The sequence below is a fragment of the Pan troglodytes genome, chromosome 1 (genome assembly GCF_028858775.2).
Source record: "Pan troglodytes isolate AG18354 chromosome 1, NHGRI_mPanTro3-v2.0_pri, whole genome shotgun sequence".
NCBI classification, from domain to species: Eukaryota; Metazoa; Chordata; class Mammalia; order Primates; family Hominidae; genus Pan; species Pan troglodytes.
The window spans coordinates 83215086-83235693 of NC_072398.2; the positions used below are offsets into that span (position 1 = coordinate 83215086).

General features: G+C 42.7%; 1 protein-coding gene across 2 annotated transcripts in view; it reads right to left on the reverse strand.

Moving 5' to 3' along the window:
- The window catches only part of UCK2 (uridine-cytidine kinase 2), an 85270-nt gene that overhangs the window by 16701 nt on the left and 47961 nt on the right, over positions 1-20608 (reverse strand). Inside the window, exons 1-4 of one of the 2 annotated variants that reach the window (XM_054655276.2) lie at positions 10154-10216; positions 9474-9540; positions 4518-4677; positions 3560-3656 (exon numbers count right to left, since the gene is read on the reverse strand). In XM_054655276.2, coding sequence (XP_054511251.1) covers positions 3560-3656; positions 4518-4677; positions 9474-9509 — 293 coding nt within the window. In that variant the 5' untranslated portion in view covers positions 9510-9540; positions 10154-10216. Of the gene's footprint in view, positions 1-3559; positions 3657-4517; positions 4678-9473; positions 9541-10153; positions 10217-20608 lie in introns of those variants that run through there. The other variant, XM_001174667.6, reaches the window with a different exon arrangement.

The following is a 20608-nucleotide window of genomic DNA, read 5'->3' on the forward strand; positions in this document are numbered from 1 at the left end:
ACTGGCAAACCAAATAAAACAAAGTCTCTTAAAACAGTAGTTCCATCTGTGCAAACATAAGGAGGTCAGTATCAATGGCCAGCTCAAGAGGGTGCCGTTGGAACTCCTTCCCATAAACACTCCCTGATGCCTTCTCAGCTTGGACCAACAGGCTTGTGTCTGAGTTTTAAGGCAGGCACTGCTAGGGTAGCTAGCAAGTGGCAGAACGGGGCAGGGAAGACGGGAGAAAAGGACTAGGATTAGGAAATGCCCTAGAATTGTGGTGTATCTGAGATGCATATCAGAACCATCCGGGAAGCTTATAAAAATATCCCTACCTGGATCCTACCCCCAAGGAGCTCTGATTTAATGAGTCTGAAGTGGAGCTAGAACTTCAACACTATTTAGAAGCTCCCAAGATATTTCTAACATGCAGCCAGGGTAGAGAAGCACCAGTCTAGAGGAATGTCAGCTGCCAGAAAATGGTGTGCCCATTGTGCATAAGAAGGCAACCTAGAGAAGTTCAGAAAACAGAACCAATGGGTAAGTGAAATAGTGAGCCACTCTCTAGGCAACTCCCCTACACCAAGGAGAGTGTGGGAAGGCTCTGTCCAAAAATAAAGTGAATGTATGTGCGAGAGTCCACTTGAACACACTAACAGAGAACACAATGGCTGCACTAAGTTTACATATCCAGGTTAAGTATCCCTTATATGAAATGCTTAGGTGTTTAGGATTTTTGAATTTTGGATTTTTTTCAGATTTTGGAATATCTGCATTATATTTAGGGCATCCCTAATATGGCAGGGGGAAAGAGGATCTACAATGAGCCTCCCTAACATGAAAATCCAAAATCTGAAATGCTCCAATGAGCATTTCCTTTGAACATCACATTGGCACTCAAAAAGTTTCAGATTTTGGAGCATTTCACATTTTGGGTTTTTAGATTAGGGATGTTCAATCTGTACTGACACTAGATATTAAGAGCATTTTAGGATGCCTAACTGATAAATACTAAAAAGGAAAAGTGGTTTTCCTTCGGAAGGAGAAAATTAACTGCCTAATTTGTTGTTGGTGCCTTAAGAAGTTAGAATTAATCATTTCCCAAGTCCAAATGCAGGTCTAAAAACTGTCATAACAGCTCAGAGTTTTTAAAAAACAACGACAAATTTATTGAGCAACTACTAGCCCAGAATGTGCAAGGAGTCATACCTGGCATAATATACCACTTAGGAATTTAGAGTCTGGCTGGGAAGCCCCAGAAAGAAACTAGCCAATTAGATCATCTGAGATAACCCAGTCTAACCATCTCATTTGGCTTATGGGGAAAAGGATGCTCAGAGAAATGTAATTGCAACAAGTAAATGTCTTCTTCATTTTAGCCCAACAAATTTTTGTTTGTACCAAATGCCCATGGGTGGGATGGAATCAGTTAACCCGGAATGGCTCGATGTCCAATTAAGTGGCCCTTAAGATTTACAAGGAGGTAGGAAAGGGGTGGATATGGGTCTAGGGTGATCAGTGAAAGTTTCTAAGACATGAGCTTTGAGCTACTAAAGGATAAGGTTTTAAAACATAAGGTATGAGATAAATCAGGAGGAAACGTGAAACATGTCTGCACTGGGAATTCTACCAGGATTTTCTTTTGCTGGCATATCAACTTGATGGAACTCATGATGCACGAGGTCTTCAACTTCCCTCCTCCACTCCTAGACTGCACTGGTCAGGCCCTGGCTCCTGTCAACCACACTCAGTTCCACTGCTTTCTTTCAGGCCCTTATCAGACTCTCACTGGGGCTGTTCCAAAGGCTTCTTCACAAATGGCATTGCAGATCCTCTCTCCTCCTGCCACCACAATGACCTTTCCACTACAACAGTAGAGCCGTCTGTAGCTCCCTATTGCCAAAATGTCTGTGCTCCTGGCCCTGCCGCCTATGGCCCTTCATGACCTGAGGTCTGCCTGCCTTCCCACACATCCACTCCCATTCCTCCACACCTCTCCACTGCCATGCCCCAACCAAGCTGATCCATGCCTAGCTCTGAAATGCTTCCCCACCCAGCACCTTGGAAATCCCTTTCCCAAACAACTTCTTATCCTTTCCTATCTAAAGCTTAAATATCACCTCCTCCATACAACCTGCTCTGAATCCCCTGCTCTTCCTCCCTCCTTTACATTCTTCTGCAGGCCCTTGCCTTAGCCATCATGCTGCATTTTAATTCTTTACTTGGGAAGTGGTGGGCTGGAATGTCTCTTGTCAACGTGACACCACCACCACTTCCCCCTAAGGGAGAACTACAATTCTCAGAATCCCTTGCCCCACACGCTTCCAGGTTACTGCGCCAACAAGAGACTTAGAAGTTGAGAGTGAAGCAAAATCCACAATATTCAGGAGATCATAATACTGAGACAGGGAAACTTTGCAAACAGTCCACAAGCTCCCAGATTGAGGCTGCAAACCCAGACATGGTGGTTTCTTGGACTTTTCCATGAACCCCAGCTTCTGCTCCAGTGCCTCAGGCTAGAGTCAGTGGGGACTATTTTGTCTGATTCTCTGGCTATAAACTTCCAGGACTTCACTCTCCCAGCCTTGATGTTCGTGTAAGCTCCAAATCCTATACTAAATGCCTTCATTCATTCCTCCATGATCTGCAGTGGTTGGGTTAGGAACACAGAGTGACACGGGAGGCGTGAGGATGGTATCCTGATCTTTCACTCTCCTCTCTCCTACACAGAAGAACCTGGCCCATAGAAGGAAGTGTTTCAGAAGATTCTGGTGAGGCATGGAGGTAAGCACCAAAACAGCCCCCTCTACACCTCAACGCACACACATGCATGCTCATTCTCTCTCTCTCTCTCTCTCATCTTCCTCCTGCAACCAAATCGTCACCATGCTCTCTAGTTCAGACTCATGGGAAGATGTGTGTGTTCTACATTCAGGTCTGAGACGCTCTGAAGGAGCTTGGGGTCTGGCCAGCAGGAGTGCAATCTTCTAGGAGCCCATTCCAAGGGAAGGAGGATGAGGTGGAAGTGTGGCCACTCCTCTATTCCTAATCAGGAGCACTAAAATTGAGGCTTCACTGGAAAGGACTGCTTTGATTCCACTGAGAAGCTTTCTGGAGGGCTTGGTTAATTCTGAGATCACGATCTGGTGACCTCATGCCTCTCCACATTGTCCAATCCCAAGTAAACCTGGACAGCAGAAAAAACAGTTTTCTTTGCTCTTCTTCCTGCCCTTCCTCTACCCCTCCCCTTACATCTTGTTCCAGGAACAACAGCACTGGAATGTGGATCAGAACGCACATGCAGTCGCTCAAGCTGAAATCACGATCCCATCCTTCAGAGTTAAGGAATCGTGACAACAGGACTGTTCCAGGAAGTGCTCAGATGAACTCCCCAACCTCTGCAATCCCACAGCACACACTGCTGCCACCACCCACTCCACTGACCGGCTGGAATGGCATTAGGCAGGGGTAGGACAGAGGTCTGAAGTGCGAGAGGTAAGGAAAGAGGTCTCAGTGCAGACCAGGGATGCTCTGCGGAGCAGTGGGTGCCATCCCTGGCCCAGAACAGCTCACTTACCGGGAATGGGAGACAAAGTCATACACGGGGATCTGGACTGTTTTCCCTTCAGTGATTTCTTTGAGTGTTTTGAGAATGAGTTCATTGTCAAAGGCATCTGAAAAATACCAAATTGTTAAAATGTTTCTTAATTTTAAAATAGGATCTCCTATAATCATACACAAGGCATCCTCATAAACATGTATATGGGCACATCACACTTTAAAGGTAATCATACTGCTCCCTAAAAAGCTGGATTTTTACCCAAAGCAGAATGGAAGCTCCCTGTATCTCAAAATAGGGTGTATAAATGAGTTCTGACAAATAGATTTCTTTTTTTTCTCCTTTGACATTCCATCCCTGACTTCAGACAGGTCTTTCCCCTCTCCAAGTTTAGCTGTTATCATCCTAGGATTGGCACATGCTAAACTAACCTGGAAAGCAAACCCATGACTGGGGGAGTACACACAATAGGCACCATGCCCAGGTTTGCTTCTAACAATTATAAGAAACCCAAGCCAGCTAAAGGAGCAGTGTGCTGATCTAGGACTGTAGGGCAAAAACCACTCTGCAGCCACCCTGCCCCTCCCTCTCCCTCTCTGCCAGACAGTGGGTTGAACACACATGTACACCTGAGGAGGAGGGTCTGACGAGGGCTGCCTCAGATCAGAGGCAGCAGGACTAGCTCTGTACGTTCGACCTCATGTCTGGCCCATCTTGAGTCCCAGGCTCATACAAAATCACCTTTGTTCAGATACAGATTCAATCAGTATTTAATGAGCCAAGCACTACTTGAAGCATTTGAAAATTCCTTCTTTCACATAAGCCCCACAATAACACTGCAAGGTAGTTATCAAGTCCCTACGTTCTAGATAGAAACAAGATTCCGAGAGGTTAAGCAACTTCCTCATGAGCAAAATAAAAATATTCCCCCCCTCACACCAATACACATACATACCCCCTTCAATGCCCGACTCACCCGGGTGGTCAAAGTTGAACTGGCCCTTCAGGGCTTTGGCCTTCTGCTCCGAGGTGAGGACACGGTAGAAGCTATCCTGGCTCAGGATGACCACCTGCTTCTGGCGATAGTCCACCTCATTCTGCCCCAGGAGCTGCACGATCTTAGCACACACGGAAGACTGTGAGGAGAGAAGAGAGCACCCAGGAATAAGAGAAAGGGCACGTGTGGTACAGAGGAAGTCCCGGGAGTAACCAAGCTGATGCACACCTTCCAAGAAGGGGCTCTGGAAGGAAGAATCCAAAGGCAGCTATAGTGCATGATGAGTTAAAGGGCTAAGGGATGCAGCCATAAAAAGAATAAGATCACGTCTCATGTGGGAACATGGATGGAGCTAGAGGACACTATCCTTAGCAAACTAACACAGGAACAGAAAACCAAATACTGCATGTTCCCACTTGTAAGTGGGAGCTAAATGATGAGAATGCATGGACACAGGGAGGGGAACAACACACACTGGGGCCTGCTGGAGGTGGCGGGTGGGAGGAAGCAGAGGATAAGGAAAAATAACTAATGGGTACTAGGCTTAATACCTGGGTGATGAAATAATCTGTATAACAAACCCCTGTGACACAAGTTTACCTATGTAACAAACCCCTGAACTTAAAAGTTAAATTTAAAAAAAAAAAAAAAGGCTAACGGAGAAGAGTCCACCTTACACGACTGTGACAGAGAAGTCTTAGGATCCCCAAAGTTCCTTCCTCCCTTCCCTTAACACAGCTTACTACTGTCAGGTACTTGCAGTGATGGTGGGGGAAGGAGGGCAGCACACACCACCTCCTCCTCCAGAAGAGCCTTTCCCAGAGCCACTGATAAAGGTAGGTCTACCTGATCCTGTCTGCTTGTGCCCTGGTATAGACAGACAAAAAAGGCAGCAGAAAGTAGAATGAGGGCATGGTGATGATGTGCTGAGGGGCTACAGGGCCTTGGAATCACAAGGTGACTGCACATCCATGGAATGCCACTCAGCCCCTGCACATCTCTTTATATCAACAGAACCAAAAACCATGGCCAGAAAGCTCAGCTAGTTAGCAAGAAGGCTATGCTCACAGCGTTAATCCTACTTCTGTTGGTTACTTTTGCTCCAGTCCACAGCCATGACTTCACATCTGCAGTAAACCAGGTGGCCTTTTCACAAATGTGTGTCACTACAGACAGGGTGACAAGGAACACAAACACCACCAACATCTAAAACAACTTAGGGGTATCCCAAACAAGAGTGGAGAAGCCAACTCCAGATGAACTCAAACCTACATGCTTTGTGTGTTGTTGTTAGTAATACATGTATCCTAAAATTTAAAAAAAAGAAAAACAGTAATACATGTGTCTGCCCCTTTTTCCCTTCAATATACTCTTCGTAAAAGGAACATTATGAAACAAGTGCATTCAATAGAATGAGATAGTGAAGGATTGTATTTATCAAATAACTGATTTCTTTTTTCATTTCATACAAAGACTAATGTAAAAATAAAAATGTCTGTATTACATAAGCTGTAGGAGACATAACCCAAGTCTTCTAATGAAACTGATTGACCTGCCGGGCACGGTGGCCCATGCCTGTAATCCCATAACTTTGGGAGGCTGAGGGGGGTGGATTGCTTGAGGTCAGGAATTTGAGACCAGCCTGGGCAACACAGTGAGACCCCATCTCAAAAAAAAAAAAAAAAAAAAAGAGAGGAAAGAAACTGGTCAACCGAATAAATAGAAAGGAAAAACAGCATATTTAGGCCAGGCAGGGTAGCTCACACCTATAATCCCACAGTTTAAGAGGCCAAGGTGGGTGGATCACCTGAAGTCAGTTTGAGACTAGCCTGGCCAACATGGTGAAACCCTGCCTCTACTAAAAATACAAAAATTAGCCAGGCATGGTGGCACATGCCTGTAGTCCCAGCTACTCGGGAGGCTGAGCCAGGAAAATCGCCTGAACCCAAGACACAGAGGTTGCAGTCAGCTGAGATCGTGCCATGTACTCCAACCTGGGCAACAGAGTGAGACTGCATCAAAAAAAAAGAAAAAAGAGAAAAGAACAGAACAGAAAAACAGCATATTTAGAGGTTTGATGACTCAAATCTTAGAAGTTTTACTATTGAATTTATTTCATCAACTGATTTTAACAACAACAACAACAACAAAAACATGAAATCTTTTAAAGTTACAATTCTTATAAAGTTGTGTTTGATTGCCCTGAGCGTAAGGAAAACTGGCCATTCCTGTTGCACAAGTCAGTGCAAACTAAACAGCTCTGCAAAATACGTCCTGTTATACAAGCTGTGACACACGACTAAGTAAGGATCTTTGGAGGAACAATAATATTTTGACTCAATTATTTGCAAACAATTTATTTCGCCTTCATGATACTTTTGCATATTAACACAGAAAAACATTTAAAACTACTCTGGACTTTAGGACCACAGATCCTCCCATGCCCCAAAATATCACAGAACAGTAAAACTTTCATATGATAAACTAGATTCAAAAGTGAAAATGTTACAACAAAACCAAGGCTCTGTGGGTGCTACAGATGGATGGGTGGGGGGGGGGGAAATCAAAGGCTCTAAGCAATTATAAACTATAGGTTTTTAAACACCTGTAGGCCCTCAATTTCCTTTTCCTCCCAGGCATCTATCTTAGGACGTTTCTTACGTCCTAAGGTTGTAGGAAGATAAAGTCTGCAGCCTTTATTAGTAGATAGAATTCCTCCTAGAATTCCAAAGAACAAAAACAAAAAAGTGATTCACGAAGCCAAATGTATATTATCTAGTTATTCAAATTGTGATATTTTTATTTATATTTAAAACCCATAAAATGTTTTTAATGTAAATAGCAATCCCATCACCATCAAAAAAGCATATTAAAAAGTTATACTACCTAATTTTGCAGATAAACTACTGTTTCCCTTAACCCAGCACAATCTAGGACAGAACCTGTACAATGGCCAGTAAAATGGGATAATGAACATACAGTAGGTGCAATTCTAGAAAATCAGCGCTCATCCCAACCCTTGATCAATGATACAGTATGACTAATTGTGTTGATCCCCCGCTGCATGTTTCAGTCTTGTGTTTTCAAGGACCTGGCTGGTGACCCTTCCCTTCCACAAACACACTACCACTGCTAACAGTGTAAATGATTACTTATTAGGCAGCAGTCCCTGTGCCAAACACTCCATTATGACCACCTTTAGAAGCCACATGTGCTCTCCTACATGGATGAGGAAACCAAGTTAAGTAATGTGGTTTCATAGAGTCCTGGCTCTTTACCTCAACCTTAGATAGTAAGAAGTCCCAAGGCAGAAGAAGCCCTTTATCAGGAAGGAGATAAATAAAATTGCACAAATAAGCAAAGAAACACCTGCCTCTAGGTTAATCTAGATTGTTCAGGCATTTTCTTCCTCCTGGGCCATGTTACAAATGGGCCCTAAAAAATCCAGATAACTGTTGAATCTGGCTGACATGTACATAGGGTTTGGTTATATCATCCTCTCTATTGTTGTGTAGGTTTGAATTTTTACCTGGTAGGGAAGAAGGCAGGGAGGGAAGGAGGAGTCCCACAAAGAGACTCTACTCCGCCCTGAATAAATGCTCTTTCGCTTACTTAACGCTCACCTCTGTATCTCTTTCACTATCATCTCTGTGTTCTCCTTTTGCCTAATCCTGCCCCTCTCTTCAAAAGGATGAAATGGAGCTCTGAGGTGTCATCTTGTTCCTTAAGAATAATTCAGCTGGGCACAGTGGCGTGCACCTATAATCCCAGTGACTTGAGAAGCTAGGGCAGGAGGATCACTTGAGCCCAGGAGTTCAAGCCCAGGGTGGGCAACACTGTGAGACCCCACCTCTACACAAATTCAGAAATTATCTAGGCATGGTGTTTGTGCCTGTAGTCCCAGCTACGTGTGGCAGGCTAAGGCAGGAGGACTGCTTGAGCCCAGGAGATCAAGGCTGCAGTGAGCCATGATCATGCCACTGCACTCCAGCCTGGGCAACAGAGCAAGACTCTATCTCTAAAAAATAAGAGAGAAAAAAAGAAAAGAAAGAGAAATAATTCACCAATAACCAGGGTTTGAGAAGGCAGGCAATCCTGAGCCTATAGAAATCTAAAATGGGAAAGGGTACAACTGTTACAGTGGGCTAAGACTTAACAATTATATTAATAGTCACAAAAAGACAAATACCATAGGATTTCACTATGCAAAGTAGTCAAATTCATAGAAACGGAAAGTTAAATGGTGGTTGCCAGGGGCTGAGGGGAGGGGAAAATGAAGAGTTGTTGAATGGATTTTATATAATGAAAGGGTTCTGGAATTTGGTCATCCAATAATGTGAATATACTCAACACCACTGAGATGTACACTTAAAGACGGTTACGATGGTAAATTTTATGTTATATGTATTTTACCACAATTAAAAATTATTATCACTATAATAAAAGCCCCATTTCTTTCTATATGCTAGGTACTGGGCTCAGCACTTTAAAATGATCTCATTTGCATACCACAAGCTTATGTGATGGGAATTATTATCATATCCACACCACTGATGGCAAACATAGAGGCAAAGAGAGGTTGAATGGAGCCAGGATTCCCACTCCAGCAGTCCATCTCCAGTGCCTAGACACTTAGTGGCTGCAGCTGCATAGCGCTGTCTCACAGGCAAACTGACACTGCCCACTGGAGCGTGAGTTCAGCTTCATTTTGTATAATATCTCTATATTTAGTGAATGAATCCAGAATATATTCTGTCCCTGCCACTTCTAACACATTACTGAAATTGGAGTCGGGGGGGTTAAAGGTCTGCTAGGACTGTTGGGTGTTGTCCAAATACAAAGTTAGGTGAAGGTCAATACAAGGTATTTTAAGAAAGGAAAAAACAAAATCTATGGAACAAATCAGTGAAGGTGATTCGCAATTTCTTTACTTACATGGCATTCTGAAGACATTATCTCATTTAATTCCATTACAACAAGTATTACTTTGTCTTCTTTTTTCCTAATGAGGAAACTGAAGCTTAGAAAATTGATCACGTGAAATGATTTGCTCAGTCCCAAAGCTGAGTCTCAAACCATAGGTCTAACTCCAACTGCACAATTCTTTTCACTATTTTAGAACATAAGCCGCTTTGGCATTCACCCCGATGTTCTCCATAAATGTACTTTACCTCTGGAAAACAATGACAGGGGAAGGGAGACAGGGAGGGAACTGATGAGAAATATAATACTGTTTTGTCCCACTGCATCACTAAAGTCAACATTTATGTTGAACTTCATAGAACTAAAGGCAGGCAAGTGATGTGCCTATTAAAAGGAAGCTAAAAGCTCACCAAGAAAACCTGTTCTAGAAATGTTTATTATGTTCAAAAGAATCCAGCTGTTAGGAGCCAGGGTCCACTAGACATGCTGAACAATGAACTCCTTTAGCAGAGACTTCCCATTTGGGAAGCCCCAGTGGCAGTAAACAGCTCATCAACAGGCCCCTTCGGCTGGCAGTTTCCAAAAGGGCAGCTGTTGAGCCAGCATAGGTTCCTGTATTGCTACACAAAGGATATTTCTCTAAAATCATTCTCACCCTGGAGGTGGCTCTGACAGCCTAAACACAATCTTACCATGTTAGTTCTAGTGTGTGTCTTCCAGGATCTAATCCATAAAATCCTCTTGCCCAGTTCCAAGACCACTGAATAAATAAAAGAAAACAAGCAGGGCAATCAGCTCTGTCGCCTCTTTGTCATATACCCTCCACTACACTTCCGTGCTCAGAACCTGACATAGCCCAAGCCTGGACAGCTCAGAATAATTCAGCCCTTGGGAGGGCATCGGGTTAGGTGTGTCCCTACGGGAATGGGCTGGCACATCTCACAGTCATCCTTACAGAAGAAGACCAGATAACCATGCTGCCCAACATTTTTGAATCCCATCAAGATGTCTGTTGTAACACTCCAGATGAGCTGCTTCAGAATCACAGGGAGGGCTGCTCAGAGGGAAGAAAACTTAGCAACCACAGCCAATCGGCTCCAGGTTGAGGCACACTGATTGATCATTTCCTCCCTGCTTTTCAGGACGGGAAACAACATCACAGCAGAGAAGAATGCTTGAAGGCCAGACGCTTGGCCTCCTCAGGCAGGAATATCCCATCTAGCTCCTTGGCTCTGGGACTATGTGTGGGTCACATCAATTACTCTTGGCAGTAGCTTTCCCTGTCACTATCATAAAGTAAGTATCACCACTAGCTTATATGGTATCCATCTCAAAGGAAAAAACCATTGCAGCCCCCAGACATTACATCACTCCTTTGCGGGTAGGGGTTGCTCCCCACATGGCTCAGAAGCTCTAATTTACAGGCATTAGAAAACCAAAGCACCAGTAATTTGCCCTGGTTTAAAACTAAGAACAAGGTTCAAACCTGCTGGCTCAACTTCCAATCCAACTGATTAAGTGGCACAATAGAGAGGTGTCACTCAAATGCTTCCCTGGAATATCTGCAAAGCCATCTATTCTTTTTTTTTTTTTCAGCAGCAAGATTTATTGTGAAGAACGAAAGAACAAAGCTTCCACAGCATGGAAGGGGACCCAAGTGGGTTGCCCTAGGCCATCTATTCTTGAAGTCATGGATGGCCCCAGAGTCCATGCATTGCTGACTAGGAGCTCCTAGCTACAATACAATCACCACCACCCACCCATGCCACCACATACAGGATCTAAATTAGAAACTCACTAAATTACTAATAAGGCTCTCCAGTACCAAAAAGCAGCCATGGGTCAATCAAATAACTGAAGAGCTTTTGGAGCACAAGGACCAATAGTGTGACTAAGTTTTTATTCTCAGGCACCTGGACTGGGGGGTGGGGGTGTGTCTCCCAAATGTCTGTTAAATAGAAATGTCAAAATTTATCAGAAGTCTTTTTTGAAGTCGTAACATCTTAGCTCACTGCAGCCTCGAACTCCTGGACTCAAGCCATCAGTCCTTGAATTTTAGCTGGGCACACAGACTGCATTTTTCAGCCACCTTTGCAGTTCCTCATGACTATGCAACTGTTCCCTCTTTTGACATTCCTTCCTGTTGACTCAAATGAAGACCTGATAGCTGAAGCTCAAGCAGCCACCTTGCAGCACTGCTATCATTCTAAGGATGGGAGAGCAGCTAAATAAAAGCCCAAGATTCAAATAATTAGAGCTAAGAGCCATTAAGAGTGAGTGCTTCACACCCGTAATCCCAGCACTTTGAGAGGCCGAGTCAGGCAGATCACGAGGTCAAGAGATCAAGACCATCCTGGCCAACATGGTGAAACCCCGTCTCTACTAAAAATACAAAAAATTAGCTGGGCGTGGTGGCACGCGCCTGTAGTCCCAGCTACTTGGGAGGCCGAGGCAGGAGGATCGCTTGAACCCGGGAGGCAGAGGTTACAGTGAGCTGAGATCATGCCACTGCACTCCAGCCTCGTGACAGAGCGAGACTGTGTCTCAAAAAAAAACAAAAGAGTGAGTGTTAAGGTCTGAATGTGTCCCCCCAAAATTCACACGCTGAAATGCTGAAACTTAACTGCTGATGTGATTGTACTAGAAGGTAGGCCTATAGGAGGTGATGAGGGCCCTTATGAAAGGGCTTGAGGGAGTGGATTCATTCTCTTCTGCTCTTCTGCCATGTGAGGACACTGCATTAGTCCCCTCTAGAGGATTCAGCAACCAGGTGCATCCTTGGAAGCAGACAGCGGCCCTCACCAGACACCAACCCTGCCAGTACCTTGATGTTGAACTTCCCAGCCTCTGGAATTGTGAGAAATAAATTTCTGTTCTTCATGAATCTACACAGTGTCAGGTATTTTGTTACAGCAGCACAAACATTCTGAAATAATGAGGTACACTATCTTTAAACCCTGTTTTAGAGGTTTTCTGTCACTTTCAACAGAAGTGATACTAATACTGAGGTCAACACTCACATAACCAGCACACCTTAGTATATGGCTCTTGGTAGAAACGTTCTCTTGAAAGCTGAGGAAATCCTTTGTCCTGGTCCAACAGGCTGCCTTAATTATCACAGGAACCACAAGTAACTTATCAGCCGAGTCATTTCCATGTGAGTTTTAAAGGGTAGGGTGATGAACATACACCTGAACCAGTGTCCCCAGACCACTGCTCTGTCACCTGCCGACCTCCAGATATTTACCCAGAGGTGTTTCTTCCCCCTTTCGGCACCTGTTTGTGCCACAGACCAAGCTCTCCGTAGAGAAAGTAGTACCCAGGAGAGGTAAACCCAAAAGGCTATTAACAGTAGAAGATGAAAGATTCCCCACAACAGAAGCTCCCAGTTTTAATTCCTGATCCATCTGTTTGTGCCACAAAGGTAGTCCAGCCTAGAAAGATGCAGATGTTAGACTGCGTCTGAGAGATCTTCTGGCTGATCAACAGTCACCAACATAAACAAGTTCCTAGGACTTTTCCCTGAAGTGCCAATCTCATTAAGCTCTATTACTAGAAAAGACATTTGAAAAATTCACTTCTGGGTTTATGTAATTACATGTTTGGCTCTGCTCTTTAGACTCACCAGCACTTGGAAATTAAGTGGTTCAAAATTAACTGAGTGATGATAATAATAGCTAACACATAGAACATGCTATATGTCAGGAACTATTCTAAAGGCTTTGCATATACTTGGTTATATTTAATCCTCAAATCAACTTTATGAAGTGGGTATTCTTATTACCCCTATTTTACTTTACATAAGAAGAAACTGAGTCAGAGAAGCAGATTAAGTGACTCGGACCAAAGTCAAACATCTGAAAAACAGTTGAGCCTGTCTTCAAAGTCAGATGGGCTGGCTTCAAGATGCATGCTCTTCGCCACCACACAACTGCTTTGACTTGTCTTGCCACCATCAGAAGGGGATGGAAATCTTCTGGTGAGAAAAGAGCCACAATAACCCTACAAGCAGGAGTGTAGTGCCAACATGTGTATACTGAATATACTGGAACCACCAGGAGCAAAACATTCTCAGCAAGGCTCCGTAATTTACTCCCTGGGGGGCTCTGCAAAGCACGTTTGTTGGGCTTCCTTAGAAGTTAATTTTTCTGATAAATATTTTATCAGGAAAAGAGAAAGGTAAGTCACTTCTGATTCCCTACAACTCATTCTTTGGTTGAAAATGGTATCTAAGTCCATGCTTAAGGGGGCTGGGATTAATCCTCTGGGAAACAGATGAGCCTACGTAGGTGCTTTTGGGAGCAGAAATGAGCAAACCAACTGTTTAAAACCTCACCATATCAAAACTGGTACACTCATGCCGGCTGTTGTGCTGTGAACTGGTAAACCCATTTTAAAGCAGTAGGGTAAGAATCAACATTTCTACCCTCATGCCAAGTAACAAACTTACAGTGAAATTGATCAAGATAGAAAACAAACAAACAAACAAACAAAACCCTGAGTAAGTACATATGAGGACAGGGGAGAATATAGTACAAATACTCTGACTATAACCATGTAAAAGATATAGGTAAACATGACAGAGAAAATCTGGAAGGCAAACTGGCCAAAAATGAGAACTATGGTTCTTCTACATCATCTTTTTTTTTTTTTTTTTTTAAAGTTTTATTGAGACAGAGTCTTACTCTGTCGCCCAGGCTGGAGTACAGTGGCGTGATCTCAGCTCACTGCAACCTCTGCCTCCCAGGTTCAAACAATTCGTCTGCCTCAGCTTAAGGAGTAGCTGGGACTATAGGTGTGCACCACCACACCCAGCGAATTTTTTGTATTTTTAGTAGAGATGGGGTTTCAACATGTTGGCCAGGCTGATCTCGAACTCCTGACCCAAAGTGATCCACACGCCTCGGCCTCCCATAGTGCTGGGATTACAGGCATGAGCCACCACGCCCAGCCTGCTACATCATCTTAAACAAAAAGGCAGAGAGGTATCTACACTGCTCATGTGAGACCAAGTTCTAGGCTCACCCAGAGCCTGGTTAACAGCTACCACCAAGCAAAGACAAAACAGGGCTATGCTTGAGATTCAAGGGGCAATGTATCCCTCGCAACTGAATTAAGATTATTCCATATAGAATAGTGATTAATTTCAGTCTTTATTCTAAGCCTGAATATGGAGTCTATGGATCCTACTTTGTATTTGTCCCCACAGGACAAACACAAAAGACATCACACACACACACACACACACACACACACACACACACCCAAAAAAAACTGAATGGATCTAGGCTTGTTGCTAACTTTGGTGAACTGCTGCTTATGATGCCCTCTCCAAGAAGCAGAAACAAAGAGGAGACCTGCTGGAAGATTAATTATTACTGACTTGTGGGTGCAAGTGAGGCTGGGTCTATTTCTTTCCCCTTTTACTTGAGCGTTAAGAGGCAAGTTGGGATAGTGAAAAACAACAAACTGGGCCCCTTGTCCTGGGTGACACACCAAAACCCACCCACTTGCTAGGGACCTGTTTACTGAGCAAAGATAATATGCTTATTACAGAAATTATGGACTGAAAGAAAGAACTGAAGTCCTTCTGGGTATGAGACACAAAACGAAAGCTGACTTTCCTCCGTTCTTAAAAAACTGAATAGATCAAGAGAGCACAATGTGCCAGTTGGATCCTCTGCCGAATCTTTCCAAATTGCAGGCCGCACATGAGTAAACATTTAATGTGGATGCAACAGCACAACAGTGCTTTGTTGTACAAAGTATATTTTAGTTAACTCCTCCATCCAGTAATCCTTATCTAAACTGGAAAATCAGAAATCAGACTGTCTAGTTATCAAGATTTTTAAAATTTTCTTCTTAATTTCTCCTCCAGCACCCACATCTAATGCCCAAATACAGAGCAACAGGGGAAGGAAAGAGAAAGCAATGCCAAGCAGCCACTTCCATTCCTTTTTCAGAGTCTCTTTCACATCTTTGAAAACTAATCTTATTATTTATTCTTCATAGCATTTGAAGAAAGGGGTTCAAGTCCTCTATTGGCTGTCTCAATTCCCTCGACTGTTCCCTTCTAAGTTTTGCTGAATTCATCATTCATCACTACCATCTCCAGGGCCCCAAAACTCCAAGAATCAAAAAAGAGAAAAGAGAAAAGAACTCCCAAAGCCACATAGACCATGTTACTGTATAAGGAGGAGTAAGTTCATCACACTGGAAGTCATCATAAATTTTCAGGGCTAATCTACTACTGACAAAATAATAATAATAATAATAATAATAACAAAAGCAAACATCCTTTGAATATAATGATTTTCTTTTATTAATTTGTGAAACTGGCACAACTATCAGTAGATATGGGCCAAACTCTTATTTCAGACCCACACAAATATGAATAACTGATATGACAAAGATGCAAATGCAATTCAGTGGAGGAAGGACAGCCTTTTCAAGAAGTGGTGCTGAAGCAACTGAATGGATATCCGTCGACCAAAAAAATGAACCTCAAGCCAAGCATGGTGGTCTGCTCTGCAAAAGATCCTGAAAAGAGAATGACAACAAGATACAGGCTGGGAGAATACATTTGCAAAAGGCATGCCTGATAAGAGGTTGTTATCCAAAATATAACAAAAAATAAAAACACAAAACTCTTAAAATTCGACAATAAGAAACAAACCTAACAAAAAATGGTCTAAAGACCTTAACAGACACTTCACCAAAGAAGACATATAGATGACATATAAGCATATGGAAAGATGTTCCACATCTATTGTCATCAGGGAAATGCAAATTAAAACAAGGTACCACTACATACCTATTAAAATGGCCAAAATGTAGAACACTGACAACACCAAGTGCTAAGAAGGATGTGGAGCAACGGGAACTCTCACTCATTGCTGGTAGGGCTGCAAAATGGTATAGCCACTTTGGAAGACAATTTGGCAGTTTCCTGTGAAACTAAACAGTCTTACCATACAATCCAGCACCCATGTTCCTTGGTATTTACCCAAAGGAGTTTAAAATGTATGTTCACACAAAAACTTGCGCATGGTATTTATAGAAGCTTTATTCATAATTGCCAAAACTTGGAAGCAAGCAACCAAGATGTACTAAAGTAGGTGAATGAATAAACTGTGGTACAGCTAGACAATGGAATGTGATTCAGTGCTAAAAAGAAATGAGCTGGCAGCCGGGCACGGTGGCTTACGCCTGTAATCCCAGCACTTTGGGAGGCCAAGGTGGGCAGATCACGAGTTTAGGAGATCAAGACCACTCTGGCCAACATGGCCAGAGGGGGTTTCACCAAAACCCGTCTCCACTAAAAATACAAAAATTAGCTGGGCATGGTGGCACGCAGCTGTAGTCCCAGTTACTCAGGAGGCTGAGGCAGGAGAATCGCTTGAACCCAGAAGGTGGAGACTACACTGAGCCGAGATTGCGCCATTGCACTCCAGCCCAGGTGACAGAGCAAGACTCTGTCTCAAAAAAAAAAAAGAAAGAAAGAAATGAGCTGGCAAGCCATGAAAAGACACTGAGAAACCTTAAATGCATATTGCTAAGTGAAAGAAGCTAATCTGAAAAGGTCACATAATGTATGATTTCAACTACAGTATATGACATTCTTAAAAAGGCAAAACTATGAGGACAACAAAAAGATCAGTGGTTGCCAGGGGTTAGGGGAAAGGCAGGGATGAATGGGCAGAGCACAGGGGATTTTTTAGGGAAGTGAAACTATTCTGTATGATGCTATAATGGTGGATAACATGTTATCATACATTTGTCCAAACCCACTCAATGTACAACAGCAAAAGTGAACCCTAATGTCAACTATTAACTTGTTGATAAGGATGTGACAATGTAGGTTCATGACTGTGACCAATGTACCTCTCTGATGGGGGGTGTTGATAATAGGGGAGGTTGTGCATGTGTTGGGCCAAGGGGAATCAGAGAAATCTCTATCTTTTCCTCAATTTTGCTAGGAACCTAAAACTGCTCTTTAAAAAAAGCATATTAAAGAAGATAATAAACATGCAACTAAACTACCATATGATCAGGCAATTGTACTGATCCCACAGAAATGAAAACATAGTCACACAAAAATACATACACAAATGTTCATAGAAGCTTTGTTAGAGCCAAAAATTAGAAGCCACCCAGATGGCCTTCATTACGCCGATGGTTAAACTACGGTATATCCATACAATGGACTATTACTCAGCAATAAAAACGAATGACTGCTGATACAACAACCTGCACGAATCTCCAGAGAATTGTGCTGAGTAAAAAAGGGCAATTCCAAAAGGTTACATACAGTATGGTTATATTTGTATAAAATTGTGGAACGATTAGTGGTGGACCACGGTTAGGGACAGGGAGCAGTGGAGGGGCGGGAAATCCGGGGCAGGTAATAAACAGCAAAACAGCAGTAGTGATGGAAGTGTTCTGTATCTTCACTGTATCAACGTCAACATCCCGTTGTCTTTTGTAATATGGGATCTCTCTGTATTATTTCTTATGTGTTTGTGAACCTACAACTATCTCAAAACAAAATGTTTATCTAAAAAAAAGATTAGCGACTATCCATCTTCTGCCATTTGTCTTTTTATTTATCCCAGAAGTATAGCTTCTCACTTTTCAAAATTCTTAATTTTTCCTCACAAAGCAGTGTTAATAATTAATTGGGATGAGATGAATGCATTCTGCACACAGGACAAATTTTGGGGGGGTCAGTGGACCATTTATAAGTGAGTTACATTGTTGCCCCCCAAAATCTATGATCATATTCTAACTCCCCCAACCTCAAAATATGACCTTATTTGGAAAAAAGGTCTTTGCACATGTAATTAAGTTAAATATCTTGAGATGAGATCATCCTGAATTAGGGTGGGCCCTAAACCCCATGACATGTGTCCTTCTAAGAAACAGAAAAGGTGAAGACACGGAGACATGAGGGAAAGCCATATAAAAGTGAAAGTAGAGACTGGGGTGATACAAGAAATGGCAGCAGAAGCTGGGAGACAGGATGGAGGCATGGGTCTCCTTCAGATCTTCCAGAAGAGGCCAACACTGCCCACACCTAAATTTCAGTCTTACAGCCTCCAGCACTAGAAGAGAATGAATCTGTCATTTTAAGTCATCAAGATTGTAGTAATTTGTTACTATAGCCATAGAAAACTAATACACCTGTCACTTTTTTAATGGGTATATTCAATTTCTTTTTTTAAATCACAGAGGATGTACTTTCTTCAACTTTTATTTATGTACACTCCTGTACATACATCGTTTTTATCTCCTTACAGAGGATATATGTCATAAAGATGTATCATTGCATTTTACAAACTTGTCCTGCAGAATTTTTCCTGGTGTTTTCTGTTTGCTCTAATGGTAAACTGTTGCTATCTGGAATATAGGCATGTCTACCTAATCAAATATCCTGGTTAATAATTTATCATACTTACTAAATACTCAGAAGTAAAACTATACTGAGCACAGGACTTAATCTACTGTTTCCTTGGTGACTAAGACGTCACTTCCAGATCCAGTGGTGTGCTTCAGGGTCTTCAAAATGAGTAGCAATTACTAGGCTGCAGATGTGTGAAACTGCCATTTAAGAGAGGTGTTGTGTTTCCATAGAAATGCCCAATAAACTTCTGGGCAAGATAGATTTTAAAAAGCAAGAGGATGAAAACTACCCACCTACTACAATGTCCTAAAAAGCAAAATATAGGTCCTTGTGGTGTTATGATTTATAATGGTTTTCAACCAGGTTCCTGGTCCATAACTCCCACAGCCCTTGTTACAGTCTTTTGTGATAATGTTGGGTCAGGAAACAGAATCTCTTTCCTGCCTTCCTTTCACCTGGCCCCAGGCAGGAATCTAATCTTTCCCCACCTTTCAGATTGTGGGTCTCAAACCCTCCCCTGAGAGGGCTAAGCACTGTAGGAAGGAACGCTTCCAAAAAACCCAAGAAAGCTGGGTACAGGGAGTTTCCGGATAGCTGAACACCTGGAGGTTCCTGGAGGGTGGCACACAAGGGAGGGGTTGGAAACTCCGCACCTCTTTCCCCATGCCTTGCCCTGTGCGTCTCTTCATCTGTGTCCTTTGCAAAATATCCTTTATAATAAACCAGTAAACATAAGTGTTTCCCTGAGTTCTGTGAGCCACTCCAGCAAATTAATCAAACCCAAAGAGGGGGTTATGGGAACCTCGACTTGAAGTCAATCAATCAGAAGTTCCAGAGGCTCAGGTTTGCATGTCTGCAGGGGGCAGCGGCAGTTTTAGAGACTTGAGTTTCCAACCTGTGGGATTTGACACTATCTCCAGGTAAATAGTGTAGCAAGTAAATTGGAGGACACTCAACTGGTGTCTGTGCCTTGCTGTGTGAGGAAATCCCCCCTCTCTCACCACAATCGGTCACAGAAGTCTTCCGTGTTAACTGTTGTGGTGTGAGAGTAAAGGAAAAATGTGGTTTCAGAGAGTTTCCCTACATAGTCCTTTAAAGTCAGGCTGGGCAGGGCACACAGGACCTGGCTTGATTCCTGACTCTAACATACCAGTGATATCTCGGGCAACTCAACCTCTTAGAACACTGGCATCCTTGTTTTAAACTGCAGGTAACCATATCTGTTCCACAAATGGGCCATAAGTGTTAATAAGCTACATGCCTAAGATAGTGGCTAGCACAAACTATATGTTCAATAAAAATTATTCTCTTCTTTAAGATCCACCAAATTTTCATTTAGACAAATCTTTCCAAGAAAGTCCATTAGGAAGCTTTTTTTTTTTTTTTTGGTAACTCAGTTGAAAACTTCGTCAATTCATGCCCATTAGTTTTATTTTCTTCACGTCTATAAAATGGCACAAAACTACATTATCATACTATTAAACCACACTACACAATTAAAACACACTAGTGTTCATACATTATGTACCAAGAAAGAAAAAGCATCCATTTCCTTAGAGTTAGTGTTCCTGCCACAGCCACCTAAGAAAACACCAGGGCAAAGGACAGCACCCTCTTCTAGAATGCCCAAGCAACTGCAATGCCTTTCATGTCCTCGGTAAAACAAATCTTCCATTTTAACAACCTATAGATGGAAGAAAAGGAGTTCTTACGTAAAAAAAAAAAATCTTCCTGTTTTATGGCA